At 38.8% G+C, this 18,769-nt stretch overlaps 1 protein-coding gene across 1 annotated transcript in view; it reads left to right on the forward strand.

Annotated features, from left to right (window-relative positions):
• Positions 1-18,769, forward strand: part of GRIP2 (glutamate receptor interacting protein 2) — a 165,130-nt gene that overhangs the window by 142,316 nt on the left and 4,045 nt on the right. Inside the window, exons 22-23 of the mRNA XM_053720917.1 lie at positions 6,687-6,890; positions 7,819-7,965. Coding sequence (XP_053576892.1) covers positions 6,687-6,890; positions 7,819-7,965 — 351 coding nt within the window. The remainder of the gene's footprint in view (positions 1-6,686; positions 6,891-7,818; positions 7,966-18,769) is intronic.

Genomic DNA, 18,769 nt, shown 5'->3' on the forward strand with positions numbered 1-18,769 from the left:
CCAGTTCCAGTTCTGGAACAGGGGCTGGGGTTTTATTTTATCTCTTCATTGTACCAAAGAAGGTCAATTCCTTCAGACCAGTTCCGGATCTATCATTATTGAATCGTTATGTTAGGATACCAACATTCAAGATGGTTTCTGTAGGACTATCCTGCCTTTTGTTTAGCAAGGGCATTATATGTCTACAATAGATTTACAGGATGTGTATCTGCATATTCCGATTCATCCAGATCACTTTTAGTGTCTGAGATTCTCTTTTTAGACAAGCATTACCAGTTTTGTGGCTCTACCGTTTGGCTTAGCCTCAGTTCCAAGAATTTTTTTCAAAGGTTCTCGGTGCCCTTCTTTCTGTAATCAGAGAATAGGGTTTTGGTATTTCCTTATTTGGACGATATCTTGGTATTTGCTCAGTCTTCTCATTTTCGAAGAATCTCATACGAATCGACTTGTGTTGTTTCTTCAAGTTCATGGTTGGAGGTTCAATTTACCAATCAGTTCATTGATTCCTCAGACAAGGGTAACCTTTTTAGGTTTCTAGATAAATTCAGTGTCTATGACTCTGTCCTTGCCAGACAAGAGAAGTTTAACATTGATATCAGCTTGTCAAAACCTTCAGTCACAATCATTCCCTTTGGTAGCCTTATGCATGGAAATGTTGGGTCTTAGGACTGCCGCATCAGATGCGATCTCCTTTGCTCGTTTTCACATGCGACCTCTTCAGCTCTGTATGCTGAACCAATGGTGCAGGGATTACTCAAAGATATCTCAATTAATATCTTTAAACCGATTTTACAACACTCTCTGACATGGTGGACAGATCACCATCGTTTAGTTCAGGGGGCTTCTTTGTTCTTCCGACCTGGACTATAATCTCAACAGATGCAAGTCTTACAGGTTGGGGAGCTGTGTGGGGGTATCTGACGGCACAAGGGGTTTGGGAATCTCAGGAGGTGAGATTTCCGATCAATATTTTGGAACTCCGTGCAATTTTCAGAGCTCTTCAGTCTTGGCCTCTTCTGAAGAGAGAGTTGTTCATTTGTTTTCAGATAGACAATGTCACAACTGTGGCATACATCAATCATCAAGGAGGGACTCACAGTCCTCTGGCTATGAAAGAAGTATCTCGAATTTTGGTTTGGGCGGAATCCAGCTCCTGTCTAATCTCTGTGGTTCATATCCCAGGTATGGACAATTGGAAAGCGGATTATCTCAGTCGTCAAACGTTGCATCCGGGCGAATGGTCTCTTCACCCAGAGGTATTTCTTCAGATTGTTCAAATGTGGGAACTTCCAGAAATAGATCTGATGGCTTCTCATCTAAACAAGAAACTTCCCAGGTATCTGTCCAGATCCCGGGATCCTCAGGCGGAGGCAGTGGATGCATTATCACTTCCTTGGAAGTATCATCCTCCCTATATCTTTCCGCCTCTAGTTCTTCTTCCAAGAGTAACCTCCAAGATTCTGAAGGAATGCTCGTTTGTTCTGCTGGTAGCTCCGGCATGGCCTCACAGGTTTTGGTATGCGGATCTTGTCCGGATGGCCTCTTGCCAACCGTGGACTCTTCCGTTAGGACCAGACCTTTTTGTCTCAAGGTCCTTTTTTCCATCAGGATCTGAAATCCTTAAATTTAAAGGTATGGAGATTGAACGCTTGATTCTTGGTCAAAGAGGTTTCGCTGACTCTGTGATTAATACTATGTTACAGGCTCGTAAATCTGTATCCAGAGAGATATATTATAGAGTCTGGAAGACTTATATTTCTTGGTGTCTTTCTCATCATTTTTCTTGGCATTCTTTTAGAATACCGAGAATGTTACAGTTTCTTCAGGATGGTTTAGATAAGGGTTTGTCCGCAAGTTCCTTGAAAGGTCAAATCTCTGCTCTTTCTGTTCTTTTTCACAGAAAGATTGCTATTCTTCCTGATATTCATTGTTTTGTACAAGCTTTGGTTCGTATAAAGCCTGTCATTAAGTCAATTTCTCCTCCTTGGGGTTTGAATTTGGTTCTGGGGGCTCTTCAAGCTCCTCCATTTGAACCTATGCATTCATTGGATATTAAATTACTTTCTTGGAAAGTTTTTTGTTCCTTTTGGCCATCTCTTCTGCCAGAAGAGTTTCTGAATTATCTGCTCTTTCTTGTGAGTCTCCTTTTCTGATTTTTTATCAGGATAAGGCGGTGTTGCGAACTTCTTTTGAATTTTTACCTAAAGTTGTGAATTCCAACAACATTAGTAGAGAAATTGTGGTTCCTTCATTATGTCCTAATCCTAAGAATTCTAAGGAGAAATCGTTGCATTCTTTGGATGTTGTTAGAGCTTTGAAATATTATGTTGAAGCTACGAAATCTTTTCGTAAGACTTCTAGTCTATTTGTTATCTTTTCCGGTTCTAGAAAAGGCCAGAAAGCTTCTGCCATTTCTTTGGCATCTTGGTTGAAATCTTTAATTCATCTTGCCTATGTTGAGTCGGGTAAAACTCCGCCTCAGAGAATTACAGCTCATTCTACTAGGTCAGTTTCTACTTCCTGGGCGTTTAGGAATGAAGCTTCGGTTGACCAGATCTGCAAAGCAGCGACTTGGTCCTCTTTGCATACTTTTCCTAAATTCTACCATTTTGATGTATTTTCTTCTTCTGAAGCAGTTTTTGGTAGAAAAGTACTTCAGGCAGCGGTTTCAGTTTGAATCTTCTGCTTATGTTTTTCGTTAAACTTTATTTTGGGTGTGGATTATTTTCAGCAGGAATTGGCTGTCTTTATTTTATCCCTCCCTCTCTAGTGACTCTTGTGTGGAAAGATCCACTTCTTGGGTAGTCATTATCCCATACGTCACTAGCTCATGGACTCTTGCTAATTACATGAAAGAAAACATAATTTATGTAAGAACTTACCTGATAAATTCATTTCTTTCATATTAGCAAGAGTCCATGAGGCCCGCCCTTTTTTTGTGGTGGTTATGATTTTGTATAAAGCACAATTATTCCAATTCCTTATTTTATATGCTTTCGCACTTTTTTCTTATCACCCCACTTCTTGGCTATTCGTTAAACTGAATTGTGGGTGTGGTGAGAGGTGTATTTATAGGCATTTTAAGATTTGGGAAACTTTGCCCCTCCTGGTAGGAATGTATATCCCATACGTCACTAGCTCATGGACTCTTGCTAATATGAAAGAAATGAATTTATCAGGTAAGTTCTTACATAAATTATGTTTTTCGCATATCTACAAAGCAGACATTTTGCCACAGGGCTTATGACAGACTCAGCCTGGACATGGTCTTTGGGAAAACTGGAAGGCTGGCTAGCACTGTATAAAAGCGGTCATAGATCCATTTCCCCATGCTACCAACTAATTAACTCAATCAAAGCGGACTTGGTGACCCAGAAACTTGCTCTACTATGGAACCAGATGACCCTCCATCACATTATTGACACTAAATTAATTCGCTTATCAATCCAGAAAATAGCTCAGGTCACTTTATCAGCCACCTGGCGTGAGTCACACATCAGACTAATACACAATTCCTACTTTACCCCCAACAAAGGGAATAGGATCCGTAATTGTGGGTTTAATAAGTGCCCAAAATGCGCACAGACAGCAGCAAATTTAATCCATATGATATGGGAATGCCCTAAAATCAGACACCTGTGGTGGAAGCTAGAATTCTGGCTTACCAGAACTCTCAAAATTCCTATAACAGGCCTTACACAGGTACAAATTGTATTTGGGCTCCCAAATCATTCTGAGTATCAAATAAATGATAGCATTGTTCTCCTTTCCATACTAGCTACCAGATATCTTATTTTGAAAAAATGGAAGCTAAGAGTAACGCCATCCATCCCAGAGATTAAAAATTGCTTAAAAAAACAATGCCTGTTAGAACAAAGAGACACCAACTTAGACAACGAAGATGATGTTACACAATTTTTCAACAAATGGTCAGTATTCATCAGATCACTCCCGGACATGGAGATAAATGACCTAATTTTTCCATTCAGGAACTCCGAATTGGTCCTCTTGGGGGCCTGGTAGAAACTCAGATGAGAAAGTCGATCCACTCTATTTAGAGACACCTGTCATAGATCTTGCTAAGCATGGTTTCCTGATGGGCGGGGAGAGTGACTTGACAAGGAGGAGGATTCCCTCTTTCCCCTTTCTTTCCTTTTCCCTTTTTTTTTTTTTTCTTCTCCTTACTTCTTTTTCTTTCTTCTTTCTTTTTCCTTCTCTTTCCCCTTCTTTCTTTATTTTTACCTAAGATAGGCTATATAAGTTTAAAACTAACAAAATGTTCAAGCATGAATATAAATTTACTTTTTTTTCCCACTATTCAAAATATTTAAACTGCGTCCTGCGTGACGCAATAGATTGTAGTGGTCGAAATTGTAAGACCATAATTGGGAAAATGTATGTACGGCGTATTTTGTTGGAAATTATTTTTTCTTCTGCTAAATAAATAAAAACAAAAATTAAAAATTTATTCTATCTGAATCGTGAAAGAAATAATTTAGGTTTTATGACCCTTTTAACTGATTAATTCAAATTCTCAGTCTCCAGCCCCCTATCAGATGAAGGATTTAGACAGATGCTATTGAGAGGATGGCCTTGCAGAATCCAGTACTTCTGGTCTGTGTACAGCAATATGGGGCACAGTACTAGATAAATGCTTAAAGGGAAAGTAAACTATCCAGCACCTCTATTCTACAACGCAAAATACATCTTAAAATATGTAAAGTTTAATTCATTATTTTGTTAGATATTATCTTATCTCATAATTGTACCTTTCAATCTGCATCAATATATTGCCGTTCCTCTACCTGCCTCCAAAAAATACCCCTTTATTTTGATATGACAAATATCGTCTTAAAGATTTCTATTGGTCCCCCAGTGGTGTCTGAAAATCATTACTCTATGCCCTCACCTTCAACTATGCATGCGCGTCTCATTGAATCTACTCCCTGTATAGAAGCGCGTTCATGAGACATGCATGCCCATTATCCTCAACAGGGAAATGACGTAGCCGCATCGTTTTTTAACGCATGCACAATACATGTTGCTTTACGGGAGATTGCACGGATGGACACATAAAAGCGGGTGGGACCACTCTTACGTGAAACCTAACAAAACTAGGAAATGAGCAGGGGGGTGGAGGAACATACGAGACAGTATGATAGAAGAACCATTTATTCTGTTGTTGAAAATGTACTTTCACTTTAATCTTCCTGTTGTACAGTTTCTAGTGAGCTTTAAGAGATGTTTAGGAATTGTCCAACTGCCACTTATACAAAGAACATGATAAAGCAGCAGCTAATATTTGTACTATGAGTTATATGGTGTTGGTGTTGATGTGAGATAAATGTTAAGCAGAATCTATCTATGAGATTTTAATTCTGCAGGATGAGTAGTAAAACGCACAGGGAAGTGAGAGAACTTAGCAAGTTACATGGCTGACTTCTCCCAATTGGTGAGATCTGGCATGTAAAAACTGATAGATTGCTCAGGAGAAGAGCAGTATCTGAAAAGTCTTGTAGGCACCGGCTTAGAGGTCTAGTTATATAGAGGACATTGGAGATGCAGGGAGCTTTACAATAAATGGAGTGGAAATAATCTTTCAAGAGGCCAACAAAGATGGTGTTTAGAAGTTGTCAAGAAATAAACAAATTGATTAGAATTGTTTTGTCAACAGCTGAATGCAAGCAAGGGTACATTTTAAATGGAAGAAGCAACTAGATGAATATGGAGAATGAAGAAGAGAGCATTCCAAGGATCTAGTCTTATGATGCAGTTGTTAACCATTAAGCTGGTATTTATCTAGAAGTGAGAATCTGTGAAAATGTCATCTGTCACATACTGACTTTGAGATGATGTGAAGCCTTTCAGGAAGTTGGAGATGTGATTTAGAGGAGATGGACAAAGTTTAGAAGAATATGGCTTTGGCTGTCATTAGCATTGAGATGGCGGTGGAATCTTATGTCTCTATACAAGGTTATATAGATTTACAGGAACAGGAGACTGAACCTTGAGGAACCTCATGCAGTACATTTGAGATGTGAGTACAACTAGGAAACAATGAAGAATTTAGAGCGGACAGTGTCACAAGCTCGGCAATGGTGTTTACAGTACAATAGGTGTATTACAGAGGTCTTAAAGGATTGAAGGAATTGTCCTTCATTGTGTATTAAACACACATGTTTTCAGCCTATGGCTGTTGTCAGGCATGTAAGTTTATGCTACTTCATCATCATAATTTGAATGAGCTGTATCCACAGCCCACATACTGACCATACTCAGGAAAGTGTGGTGCCCTATGTCAAGCACTCTAGAAGCTTTGTGGTAATCTTTCTACAATTTCAATAGCACTACACTGCCACATACAAGCTGATAGTCATTAGCACTGTAGATATTGTATCTTTGTATTGTTTCATTATCTAGTTATCTCATTTGGATTGTTATTTACAGAAACATTTTCCCTTCACATCTAAATATGTGGAGCTGTGGTGCGTTTGTGTGTATTAACTATACTGGTGGTTGTCCTCTGTACTGCCCCTGCTATACCTCAGCGGCTATAGATCCATAATGGCAGCATGAGTGGGGTGATTACCTCTCAAGGGTGGCAAAAGATACATACAGACTAGTTATGACTGCCATTTTCCAAAATTATTTATTATCAATTAACAAACCTTATTCCCTCTTAACAGGCCTCTATTATGTCTGGGAGTGTACGCAGTATGGGCTTCGATGATTGCAAGTCCTCCAGCCAAAGCGGTCGCTCTTTACTCAGGAAAGGAGGAGCACGCCGGGGCAGCAGCAGTCCCAGGAGAGAAAACAAACACATTCAGGACACAAAGACCCAGAGGGAGGATGTGCAGGACACATGCCCCAGTACCACAGAATTGCTAAAGGTGAGGGTGGTGTGTGCCAAGGGTGATACTTTTCTACTGCCTTATATCCCAGTGCTACCAACACCCTTCTTCCATATCTCCCAGTGCCACCGACACCCTTCTTCTTCCTTAGCTCCCAGTGCCACCATCACCCTTCTTCCTTAGCTCCCAGTGCCACCATCACCCTTCTTCTTCCTTAGCTCCCAGTGCCACCATCACCCTTCTTCTTCCTTCGCTCCCAGTGCAACCAACACCCTTCTTCCTTAGCTCCCAGTGCAACCAACACCCTTCTTCTTCCTTAGCTCCCTGTGCCACTGACGCCCTTTTTCTTCCTTAGCTCCCAGTGCCACCAACACCTTTTCTTCTGTTTGAGCTCCCAGTGCCATAGATACCCCTCTGTTAGCTGAGCTCTTGGTGCCACCACTAACTCTATGCTCCTGTTGCCAATGGCACGCCTCTTCTGCCAGAGCTCCTAATGCCACAATACCCCTCTGTTAACTGAGCTCCCAGTCAAAATACAAACTGTTTCCAGCTACCAATTATTTAAAATGACCTTTAAGCAGGGTTCATGGGTACAAACAACAATGTTTCAAGCGTGCAATAGGCTCTTAGTCATGTCTCCTTGAGCTTCCAGTGCCACAGATACCCGTTTGCTGCCTGTGCTCCCATTGCCATGACACCCCTTAGTTGCCTGAGCTCCCTGTGTCACCAAAATTCATAGTTCAGAGTGTTGATTTCTCTTCAGACGTTTTATATTTTATAACTTTGTTCACTGTTTTCTCTTTTTGTGGCATTATACTTATTTTTATTTTTAAAAGAGAGAAGCTTATTTTCATCTGAGGTGTGTTTGTGTATGTGCACATAACGGCATGATACCGTGCTCTTGGATCAGATTCAGGCTATATGTGCCTCACCTGAGCACGTTCTGTACCATTGTGTCATTCTGCAGGTCACCGTAATGAAGGACTTGGAGAGTGACGACTTTGGGTTTAGTGTCTCTGATGGTCTCCTGGAAAAAGGTGTCTACATAAATATGATCCGCCCTGGGGGTCCGGCAGACAGGAGCGGTCTCCAGCAATATGACAGGGTCCTGCAGGTAACAGCAAAAACTTCATGAATCTCATTTATAGGGGATGGTGGTCTGAAGCATGTAGATTTTATCACAGTAACAGCACACACACACACACACATATATATATATATATATATATATATATATATATATATATATATATATATATATATATATATATATATATATATATATATATATATATATATATATATATATATATTTTAAGAAACTTGCACTTACTGGACTTATATACTGGACATATATACCTATTCTCCACTAGAACCCTGGCTGCAGAAGTTTTGAAGTGAGAGTGCTCATCTTGGCTCTATATATATATATATATTAGGAAAAGAGAACTGATAGAAAAGTTAGGGCGCAAATAATATTTTAATCAAAAATATAAACAGAGAGTATAAAAATATATAATATAATAGAAATATTATATTCTAACTAATATAGAAAGAATTTTATAAAAGGGATAAGTGTAAATACAATTCATATGATAAAACCACTTGATGGATTAGGGCAATAATATGCTGTTTCCCTATTGAGGATTCAACAGAGTGCAGAAAATGTACTCAATTAAGGTAAATCAATAAACCGAGCACTTAATAGACTTCTTGTGTACACTTAAAACAAAGAAATATTACTTTCAAAAAATAAATGAAAAATAAAGAATAAAAACAATTCATACAGTTCACAGTTAAAAACAATACATATAAAAGTTAATAAAATATAGAATGAATGATCATAATAATAATAAAAGTATCAGAGACTGCCTACTTCCAAAATGCAGGTCTCTTAAGCGGTGTCTACTTACACTCCTTTACCTCAATCAGTATGAGGTAAGTGCCGCGCAGTATCAGTAGAAAACTCCCTTGGATCTCCAGCTGTTCAAAGAATAGGATAACGACTTGCAGGACTTGAATCAAAATGCTTGTCTTTGTAGGAGTAATATTACCCCCACAAGGTCAGAGAGATAGAGCTGTGATCACATGATGTAATAGCCCTTGCAAATCCACAAAGCTTTTTCCTCACAATTTCTTCAGCTCACCAGAGTAAGTGTTCTGGGAACAGTTAGAGCTGCTGCCCACCTTTTCTAAGTACAAGTAGAAAATCCTTTATCCAAACTGCTTGGGACCAGAAAAGGATTGGATTTCCCAATATTTGTATCTTGGTTAGGCTTGCATCCTTTTCAGATGCACACTTTTTCACGCCAGATGCACACTTTTCTTTTTCATATACATATATATATATATATATATATATATATATATATATATATATATATATATATATATATATATATATATATATATATATATATATATATATATATATATATATATATATATATATATATATATATATATACACACATACAGGGAGTGCAGAATTATTAGGCAAATGAGTATTTTGACCACATCATCCTCTTTATGCATGTTGTCTTACTCCAAGCTGTATAGGCTCGAAAGCCTACTACCAATTAAGCATATTAGGTGATGTGCATCTCTGTAATGAGAAGGGGTGTGGTCTAATGACATCAACACCCTATATCAGGTGTGCATAATTATTAGGCAACTTCCTTTCCTTTGGCAAAATGGGTCAAAAGAAGGACTTGACAGGCTCAGAAAAGTCAAAAATAGTGAGATATCTTGCAGAGGGATGCAGCACTCTTAAAATTGCAAAGCTTCTGAAGCGTGATCATCGAACAATCAAGCGTTTCATTCAAAATAGTCAACAGGGTCGCAAGAAGCGTGTGGAAAAACCAAGGCGCAAAATAACTGCCCATGAACTGAGAAAAGTCAAGCGTGCAGCTGCCAAGATGCCACTTGCCACCAGTTTGGCCATATTTCAGAGCTGCAACATCACTGGAGTGCCCAAAAGCACAAGGTGTGCAATACTCAGAGACATGGCTAAGGTAAGAGAGGCTGAAAGACGACCACCACTGAACAAGACACACAAGCTGAAATGTCAAGACTGGGCCAAGAAATATCTCAAGACTGATTTTTCTAAGGTTTTATGGACTGATGAAATGAGAGTGAGTCTTGATGGGCCAGATGGATGGGCCCGTGGCTGGATTGGTAAAGGGCAGAGAGCTCCAGTCCGACTCAGATGCCAGCAAGGTGGAGGTGGGGTACTGGTTTGGGCTGGTATCATCAAAGATGAGCTTGTGGGCCCTTTTTGGGTTAAGAATAGAGTCAAGCTCAACTCCCAGTCCTACTGCCAGTTTCTGGAAGACACCTTCTTCAAGCAGTGGTACAGGAAGAAGTCTGCATCCTTCAAGAAAAACATGATTTTCATGCAGGACAATGCTCCATCACACACGTCCAAGTACTCCACAGTGTGGCTGGCAAGAAAGGGTATAAAAGAAGAAAATCTAATGACATGGCCTCCTTGTTCACCTGATCTGAACCCCATTGAGAACCTGTGGTCCATCATCAAATGTGAGATTTACAAGGAGGGAAAACAGTACACCTCTCTGAACAGTGTCTGGGAGGCTGTGGTTGCTGCTGCACGCAATGTTGATGGTGAACAGATCAAAACACTGACAGAATCCATGGATGGCAGGCTTTTGAGTGTCCTTGCAAAGAAAGGTGGCTATATTGGTCACTGATTTGTTTTTGTTTTGTTTTTGAATGTCAGAAATGTATATTTGTGAATGTTGAGATGTTATATTGGTTTCACTGGTAAAAATAAATAATTGAAATGGGTATATATTTGTTTTTTGTTAAGTTGCCTAATAATTATGCACAGTAATAGTCACCTGCACACACAGATATCCCCCTAAAATAGCTATAACTAAAAACAAACTAAAAACTACTTCCAAAACTATTCAGCTTTGATATTAATGAGTTTTTTAGGTTCATTGAGAACATGGTTGTTGTTCAATAATAAAATTAATCCTCAAAAATACAACTTGCCTAATAATTCTGCACTATATATATATATATGTATGTATGTATGTATATATATATATATATATATATATATATATATATATATATATATATATATATATATATATATATATATATATATATATATATATATATATATATATATATGCACTGCTAGTTGGGCTGTATCAATTTGGTGCCAGCTAGTAGGTAGGAAGCCTGGCAGCCAACATGCTAAGAAAATGAACTGTAACCTGTGTAACTGTGAAAAGGTAAATCATAGCAGCAGCAGTTATGTACTGACGAGATTATTAAAGAATGCTCGCCAGACTTATTACCCTGGTAGAATGATCCAAAGCCACTTTTTACCCTGAAAACTGGGTGTCTTGCTATGATTAAACATCATACAAAACAAATAATTAAACCATTCACAAAAAAACAAATAGGAAAAAATGTATTGTTAAGGTGCATCAAAAACCGTAAAAAAATTCTTCACCAAAAATCGTATTTTACAAAAAATTAAAAATTTGTATGTAAATTACACAGGAATAAATCGTAATAAATATGCACAGTGTAAATCTTAATTTTAATACAATGAATGAGCAAAAATCACTTAAAAATTCGTGCTTTGAGTACAAAATACAAAGAGTAATTGTTGTTTGTTTCGTAAAATGGGCATTCCATGGGCGTATATAAAATTTGTCTTTCAAATCCCGGCATAATTCTGTAAAGATTCTCGGACTACAGATCTGTTTTTCTAGCCAACTAAAAGTTGGCAAGCTTTTCTCAAAACGCTCCAGATACGTTACTATCCTAATAGAAAAACACATGCATACGAAAATATTGGCGAATTTAAGATGCAGAGTAATGTGATTTATATTGGCTACAGGATTTAATTCTTAAAGTACGCCCCCTGCTCACTGAGTGAAGTGTCCCTATCCATCAAGCTTTATTAATTTTAATAGGAGCCATCTCGCCATTCACAGGGACTGCTCTTTTTTTACGATAATTCCACCAGGGCAGTCCCTGCGAGGGTCGGCGAGAAAAAACACATCTGATCTAGTGAAGTTTAGATCATCAAGCCCTAAGAGAGACGGTTTTCCTTTTTAAAGCCCCTCCAGTACTTCTGTTAAGTATATAATATTAAGGGTTTCTAATGCAAGTTATGTTTATCTTTATATATGGACTTATTACAGTGTTCCTGGTGATGAGACTGCACCCTGAGTGGCAATGTCCTTGTTAACAAGCACAGAAGTTTTTCTAGCATTTGTTCTGTCTCAGTTGAGTGCTTCTCTATATTTTTCTTGTTTGTATGCTAATTGCTCTTAGGTCTCCCTACGAGTAAAAAGGGGAAACCAGGCGTGGACACATGCCCTAGAGAGATGCAACTGAACCTTACTGACAAGGCCCAAGGGAGCCTGAAACGTATGTCTGGGGTGTGTTTTTTTCTCTTCTTCAGAGAGGAATGGCCTGGTATTTTGGCGCTGGACTGTAATTGGGCAGGGTCACACTGATATGCTTCAGGTTTTTTTTCTCTCTGTGAAAGGCATAGTATGCTAAAAGAGGCTTACCTGAGTAGCACTAGCCTTGTGAACAAGCACAGAAGTTTTTCCAGCATTTGTTCTGTCTCAGTTGAGTTTGTCTCTCTATTTTTCTTGAGTGTTCCTGATGTACCATACATATGAAGGACTCTGTTTTGTAAGTTACCTGCTAATAAATAAGATTGTTTCTTATTCTTTATCTGGTGTGAACTAACTAAAGAGGAAAACATTACAGTGGTGACAAGGCTGTTTGAAACTGATATGATTGCACTTATTGGGACATTATGAGACTTTGATCCAGACATTAATTCATAGATGAGCGGTTGGAACAATACCTGGCTTCTAATTTATATACAAGAACATACGCAGGTGGCTGTATTCATGACACCTATTGGTGTGAGAGCTTCTGATACTCTAGGTGACCACCTGCATCCAGAAGAACCTACTTGAAAGTCTGTCACAGTTGGTTACATTACTTACTGCACATTATCAACCGCAACCTCTTGAAATCATAGAAAGGTTTAGGTTTTTGAAGAGACATTGGGAACAAGGAGAATCCATTTTTGTCTATATTATTGCTCTCCGGAAATTGGCAAGTACTTGTCAGTTTGGGGACTATTTCTTTTATGTAATTGGCAAGAGTCCATGAGCTAGTGACGTATGGGATATATAATCCTACCAAGAGGGGCAAAGTTTCCCAAACCTCAAAATGCCTATAGATACACCCCTCACCACACCCACAATTCAGTTTTACAAACTTTGCCTCCTATGGAGGTAGTGAAGTAAGTTTGTGCTAAGATTTCTACGTTGATATGCGCTTCTCAGCATTTTTGAAGCCTGATTCCTCTCAGAGTACAGTGAATGTCAGAGGGATGTGAAGGGAGTATCACCTATTGAATGCAATGGTTTTCCTCACGGGGATCTATTTCATAGGTTCTCTGTTAACGGTCGTAGAGATTCATCTCCTACCTCCATATTCAGATCGACTATATGCTCTCATATTCCATTACCTCTACTGATAACCGTTTCAGTACTTGCTATATGTGGATGGGTGTCTTTTGGTAAGTATGTTTTCATTACTTTGTTTGTTGTGCGTCATACTTGGCGCCAAATATTTTCATTATTTAAGACCCCATTCCTATTTGCCTCTTGCCTTGTTCTATGTCAGAGGGCTATGCTGTTTGCATTTTTCCCCATTCCTGAAACTGCCATATAAGGAAATTGATAATTTTGCTTTATATGTTGTTTTTTTCTCTTATATTTGCAAGATGTCTCAATCTGATCCTGTCTCAGAATTCACTGTTGGATCCCAGCTGCCTGTTAACAGTTCTACCAAAGCTAAGTGCATTTGTTGTAAACTTGTGGAGATTATACCTCCATCTGTGGTTTGTAATAGTTGTCATGATAAACTTTTACATGCAGAAAATGTATCCATCAGTAGTAGTTCATTACCTGTTGCTGTTCCCTCAACATCTAATACTCCAGATATACCTGTAAATTTAAAAGATTTTATTTCTGATTCTATTCAGAAGGCTTTGTCTGCCATTCTGCCTTCTAAAAACGTAAAAGGTCTTTTAAAACTTCTCAGAGTTGATGGAATTTCAAATGACCGGCAACATACTGATTTATCTTTCTCTGATGAGGATCTTTCTGATTCAGAAGATCCTGCCTCAGATATTGGCACTTAAAAATCATCTTATTATTTATTTAAATTGGAGTATATTTGTTCTTTATTAAAAGAAGTGTTAATTACATTAGATATGGAGGGAACCAGTCCTCTTGATATTAAAACTAGTAAACGTTTAAATTCTGTTTATAAACCTCCTGTGGTTATTCCAGAGGTTTTGCCAGTTCCTGATGCTATTTCTGATATGATTTCTAAAGAATGGAATAGGCCTGGTGGTACTTTTATTCCTTCTTCAAGGTTTAAAAAATTGTATCCTTTGCCAGCAGTTAGATTGGAGTTTTGGGAAAAGATCCCCAAAGTTGATGGGGCTAGATCTACTCTTGCTAAACGCACTACTATTCCTATGGAAGATAGTAGTTCTTTTAAAGATTCTTTAGATAGGAAACTTGAATCTTATCTAAGGAAAGCTTATTAATATTCAGGTCATCTTTTTAGGCCTGCAATTTCTTTGGCTGATGTTGCAGCTGCTTCAACTTTTTGGTTGGAAACTTTAGCGCAACAAGTATCGGATCATGATTTGTCTAGCATTGTTAAGTTGATTCAACATGCTAAAAATTTAATTTGTGATTGCCATGGTTCTCAGTTGGATTCAATAATTTCAACTATCACTGGGGGGAAGGGAGTTTTTTTGCCTCAGGATAAAAAACCTAAAGGCAAATCTAAAGCTTCTAACCGTTTTCGTTCCTTTTGACATAATAAGGAACAGAAATCTAATCCAATTGGAAGCCTTCCTCAAATTGGAATAAATCAAAGCCAGACCCCAAGTCCACATGAAGGTGCAGCCCTCATTCCAGCTCAGCTGGTAGGGGGCAGATTAAAATTTTGCAAAGATGTTTGGATCAGTTTGGTCCAAAATCATTGGATTCAGAGTATTGTCTCTCAGGGGTACAGAATAGGATTCCGTGTAAGACCACCTGTGACAAGATTTTTTCTCTCACGCATTCCAGCGAACCCAGTAAATGCTCAGCCTGAAGTGTGTTTCAGACCTAGAGTTATCAGGGGTAATCATGCCAGTTCCGTTTCAGGAACATGGTCTGGGGTTTTATTCAAATCTATTCATTGTCCCAAAGAAAAAAAATTCATTCAGACCAGTTTTGGATCTAAAGATTTTGAATCGATATGTAAGAGTACCAACTTTCAAGATGGTGACTATAAGTACTATTCTGCCTTTTGTTCAGCAAGGGCATTATATGTCCACAATAGACTTACAGGATGCATATCTTCATATTCAGATTCATCCGGATCACTATCAGTTCCTGAGATTCTCAGGAATTACCAATTTGTTGCTCTTCCTTTTTGCCTAGCAACAGCTCCAAGAATTTTTTCAAAGGTTCTCGGTGCCCTACTCTCTGTAATCAGAGAGTGGGGTATTGCAGTGTTTCCTTATTTGGATGATATCTTGCTCAGTCTTTACGTTCTGCAGAATCTCACGTGAATCAACTAGTGTTGTTTCTTCAAAGACATGGTTGGAGGATCAATTTACCAAAAAGTTATTTGATTCCTCAGACAAAGGTAATTTTTTTAGATTTCCAGATAGATTCAGTGTCCATGACTTTGTCTCTAACAGACAAGAGACGTTTGAAATTGGTTGCAGCCTGTCGGAACCTTCAGTCTCAGTCATTCCCTTCAGTAGCTATGTGCATGGAAGTTTTAGGTCTCATGACTGCAGCATTGGACGCGATCCCCTTTGCTCGTTTTCATATGAGACCTCTCGAGCTTTGTATGATGAACCAATGGTGCAGGGATTATACAAGGATATCACAATTTATATCCTTAAATCTCAATGTTTGACTTTCTCTGACTTGGTGGTTAGATTACCATCGTATAATTCTAGGGGCCTCTTTTGTTCATCCAACCTGGACTGTGATTACAACAGATGCGAGTCTTTCAGGTTGGGGAGCTGTTTGGGGATCTCTGACAGCACAAGGGATTTGGAAATCTCAAGAGGCGAGATTACCAATCAATATTTTGGAACTCCGTGCAATTCTCAGGGCTCTTCAGTTTTGGCCTCAGTTGAAGAGAGAACCGTTCATTTGTTTTCAGACAGACAATATCACAACTGTGGCATATGTCAATCATCCGGGTGGGACTCACAGTCCTCAAGCTATGAAAGAAGTATCTTGGATACTTGTTTGGGCGAAATCCAGCTCCTGTCTAATTTCTGTGGTTCATATCCCAGGTATAGACAATTGGGAAGCGGATTATATCAGTCGTCAGACTTTACATCCGGGAGAATGGTCTCTCCACCCAGATGTGTTTTCTCAAATTGTTCAGATGTGGGGGTTTCCAGAAATAGATCTGATGGCTTCTCATCTAAACAATAAAAGGTTCCTGTCCAGGTCCAGGGATCCTCAGGCAGAAGCAGTGGATGCGTTGATACTTCCTTGGTGTTATCAACCGGCTTATATTTTCCCGCCTCTAGTTCTTCTTCCAAGAGTGATCTCCAAAATCATCATGGAGCAATCGTTTGTGCTGCTGGTGGCTCCAGCATGGCCTTACAGCTTTTGGTATGCGGATCTTGTTCGGATGTCCAGTTGCCAACCTTGGCCACTTCCATTAAGGCCAGACCTTTCTCAAGGTCCGTTTTTCCCTCAGGATCTCAAATCATTTGAAGGTATGGAAATTGAATGCTTAGGGCTTAGTCATAGAGTTTTATCTCACTCAGTGATTAATACTATGTTGCAGGCTCGTAAATCTGTCTCTAGAAAGATTTATTATCGAGTATGGAAGACTTACATTTCATGGTGTTCTTCTCATAAATTCTCTTGGCATTCTTTTAGAATTCCTAGTTTTTTCAGGATGGTTTGGATAAAGGTTTGTCTGCAAGTTCCTTGAAAGGACAAATCTCTGCTCTTTCTGTTTTATTCCACAGGAAAATTGCTAAACTTCCTGATATTCATTGTTTTGTACAGGCTTTGGTTCGTATCAAGCCTGTCATTAAAGCAATCTCTCCTCCTTGGAGTCTTAATCTGGTTTGAAGGCTTTACAGGCTCCTCAATTTGAGCCTATGCATTCTTTGGACATTAAACTACTTTCTTGGAAAGTGCTGTTCCTTTTGGCCATCTCTTCTGCTAGAAGAGTTTCTGAATTATCCGCTCTCTTGTGAATCTCCTTTTCTGATTTTTCATCAGGATAAGGCAGTTTTGCGGACTTCATTTAAATTCTTAACTAAGGTTGTGAATTCTAACAACATTAATAGATAAATTGTTGTCCCTTCTTTGTGTCCTAAACCTAAGAATTCTTTGGAGAGATCTTTACATTCTTTGGATGTGGTGAGAGCTCTGAAATATTATGTTGAAGCCACTAAAGATTTCAGGAAGACTTCTAGTCTGTATCTTTTCTGGTTCCAGGAAAGGTCAGAAAGCTTCTTCCGTTTCTTTGGCATCGTGGTTAAAGCTTTTGATTCATCAAGCTTATTTGGAGTCGGGTAAAGCCCCACCTCAGAGAATTACAGCTCATTCTACTAGATCAGTTTCCACTTCGTGGGCTTTTGAGAATGAAGCTTCAGTTGATCAGATTTTCAAAGCAGCAACTTGGTCTTCTTTGCATACATTTACTAAATTCTACCATTTTGATGTATTTGCTTCTTCAGAAGCAGTGTTTGGTAGGAAAGTTCTTCAGGCAGCTGCTTCAGTCTGATTCTTCTGCTTATGATTTAATTTTTTATTTTTATTTTTTAAGAATAAACTTATATTTGGGTTGTGGATTAATTTTTTTTCAGCGAAATGGCTGCTTTTATTTTGTCCCTCCCTCTCTAGTGACTCTTGCGTGGAAGTTCCACATCTTGGGTATTGCTATCCCATACGTCACTAGCTCATGGACTCTTGCCAATTACATGAAAGAAAACATAATTTATGTAAGAACTTACCTGGGTCTGACTAGTGAACCTATATTAAAAAAGCTGCTGATTGAGGACAATCTCACTTTAAAAATAGCTACTGAGGAAGCAACCATTATGGAACAGGCAACAAAGGATACTGATTTGCTGCACCATGAACGGAGTTCAGAGGCAGAAATGAAGAGTTTTTTTTCACACAGACTCGTAGTTTGAAAAAAAATGTACTCGCCAACAGCTGCAGTCATGTAAACTTAAATAAAGGGGGAACAATGTTTACATTGTTATCGCTGTGGTGCTACATCACAGGATGCCACAACTTGCAGATTCAGGTAGGCAAAATGTTATTCCTTTGGTAAACAAGGTAATTTGCTAAATGTTTGTAGAGGAATCCAAGGCAAGCTCAAGAAGCTAGGAAAGAGCAAGAGAAACAAGGCTTACAGAAAGTGCAGGGCAAATAGCCCGGAGCGTAGCTAAGGGTTAAGGCCTGGAGGAGTGAGTGCTGCTGTGTGTGTGTATTAGTTACAATGTTGCATTGTGTTGGGAGGGGTTTACTAACCTTATAAGAAGGATGTACAGGGATTCTACTTCCTCTTTGTTCCTGTGGACTCCCAGAAGATCTTTCCCCACCCTCCCAGCCCTGTTATGCACTGTTATTGAATTTTTTATGCACTGTTGTTTTGTTATCCACCTGGATGGATTCGTTATGCATTATGGATTGGCACTTGTAATGCATTATTGATTCGATGATAGGCATTACTGATTGGCACTGGTAATGCTCTATTGATTCAGTTAAAGAAATAACAGGCGGCAATCGGTTTGTCATTAGGTCTCTATTCGAGACTAGGTGTCTGAGGCCGGA

This window comes from Bombina bombina, chromosome 7 (assembly GCF_027579735.1).
Source record: "Bombina bombina isolate aBomBom1 chromosome 7, aBomBom1.pri, whole genome shotgun sequence".
NCBI classification, from domain to species: domain Eukaryota; kingdom Metazoa; phylum Chordata; class Amphibia; order Anura; family Bombinatoridae; genus Bombina; species Bombina bombina.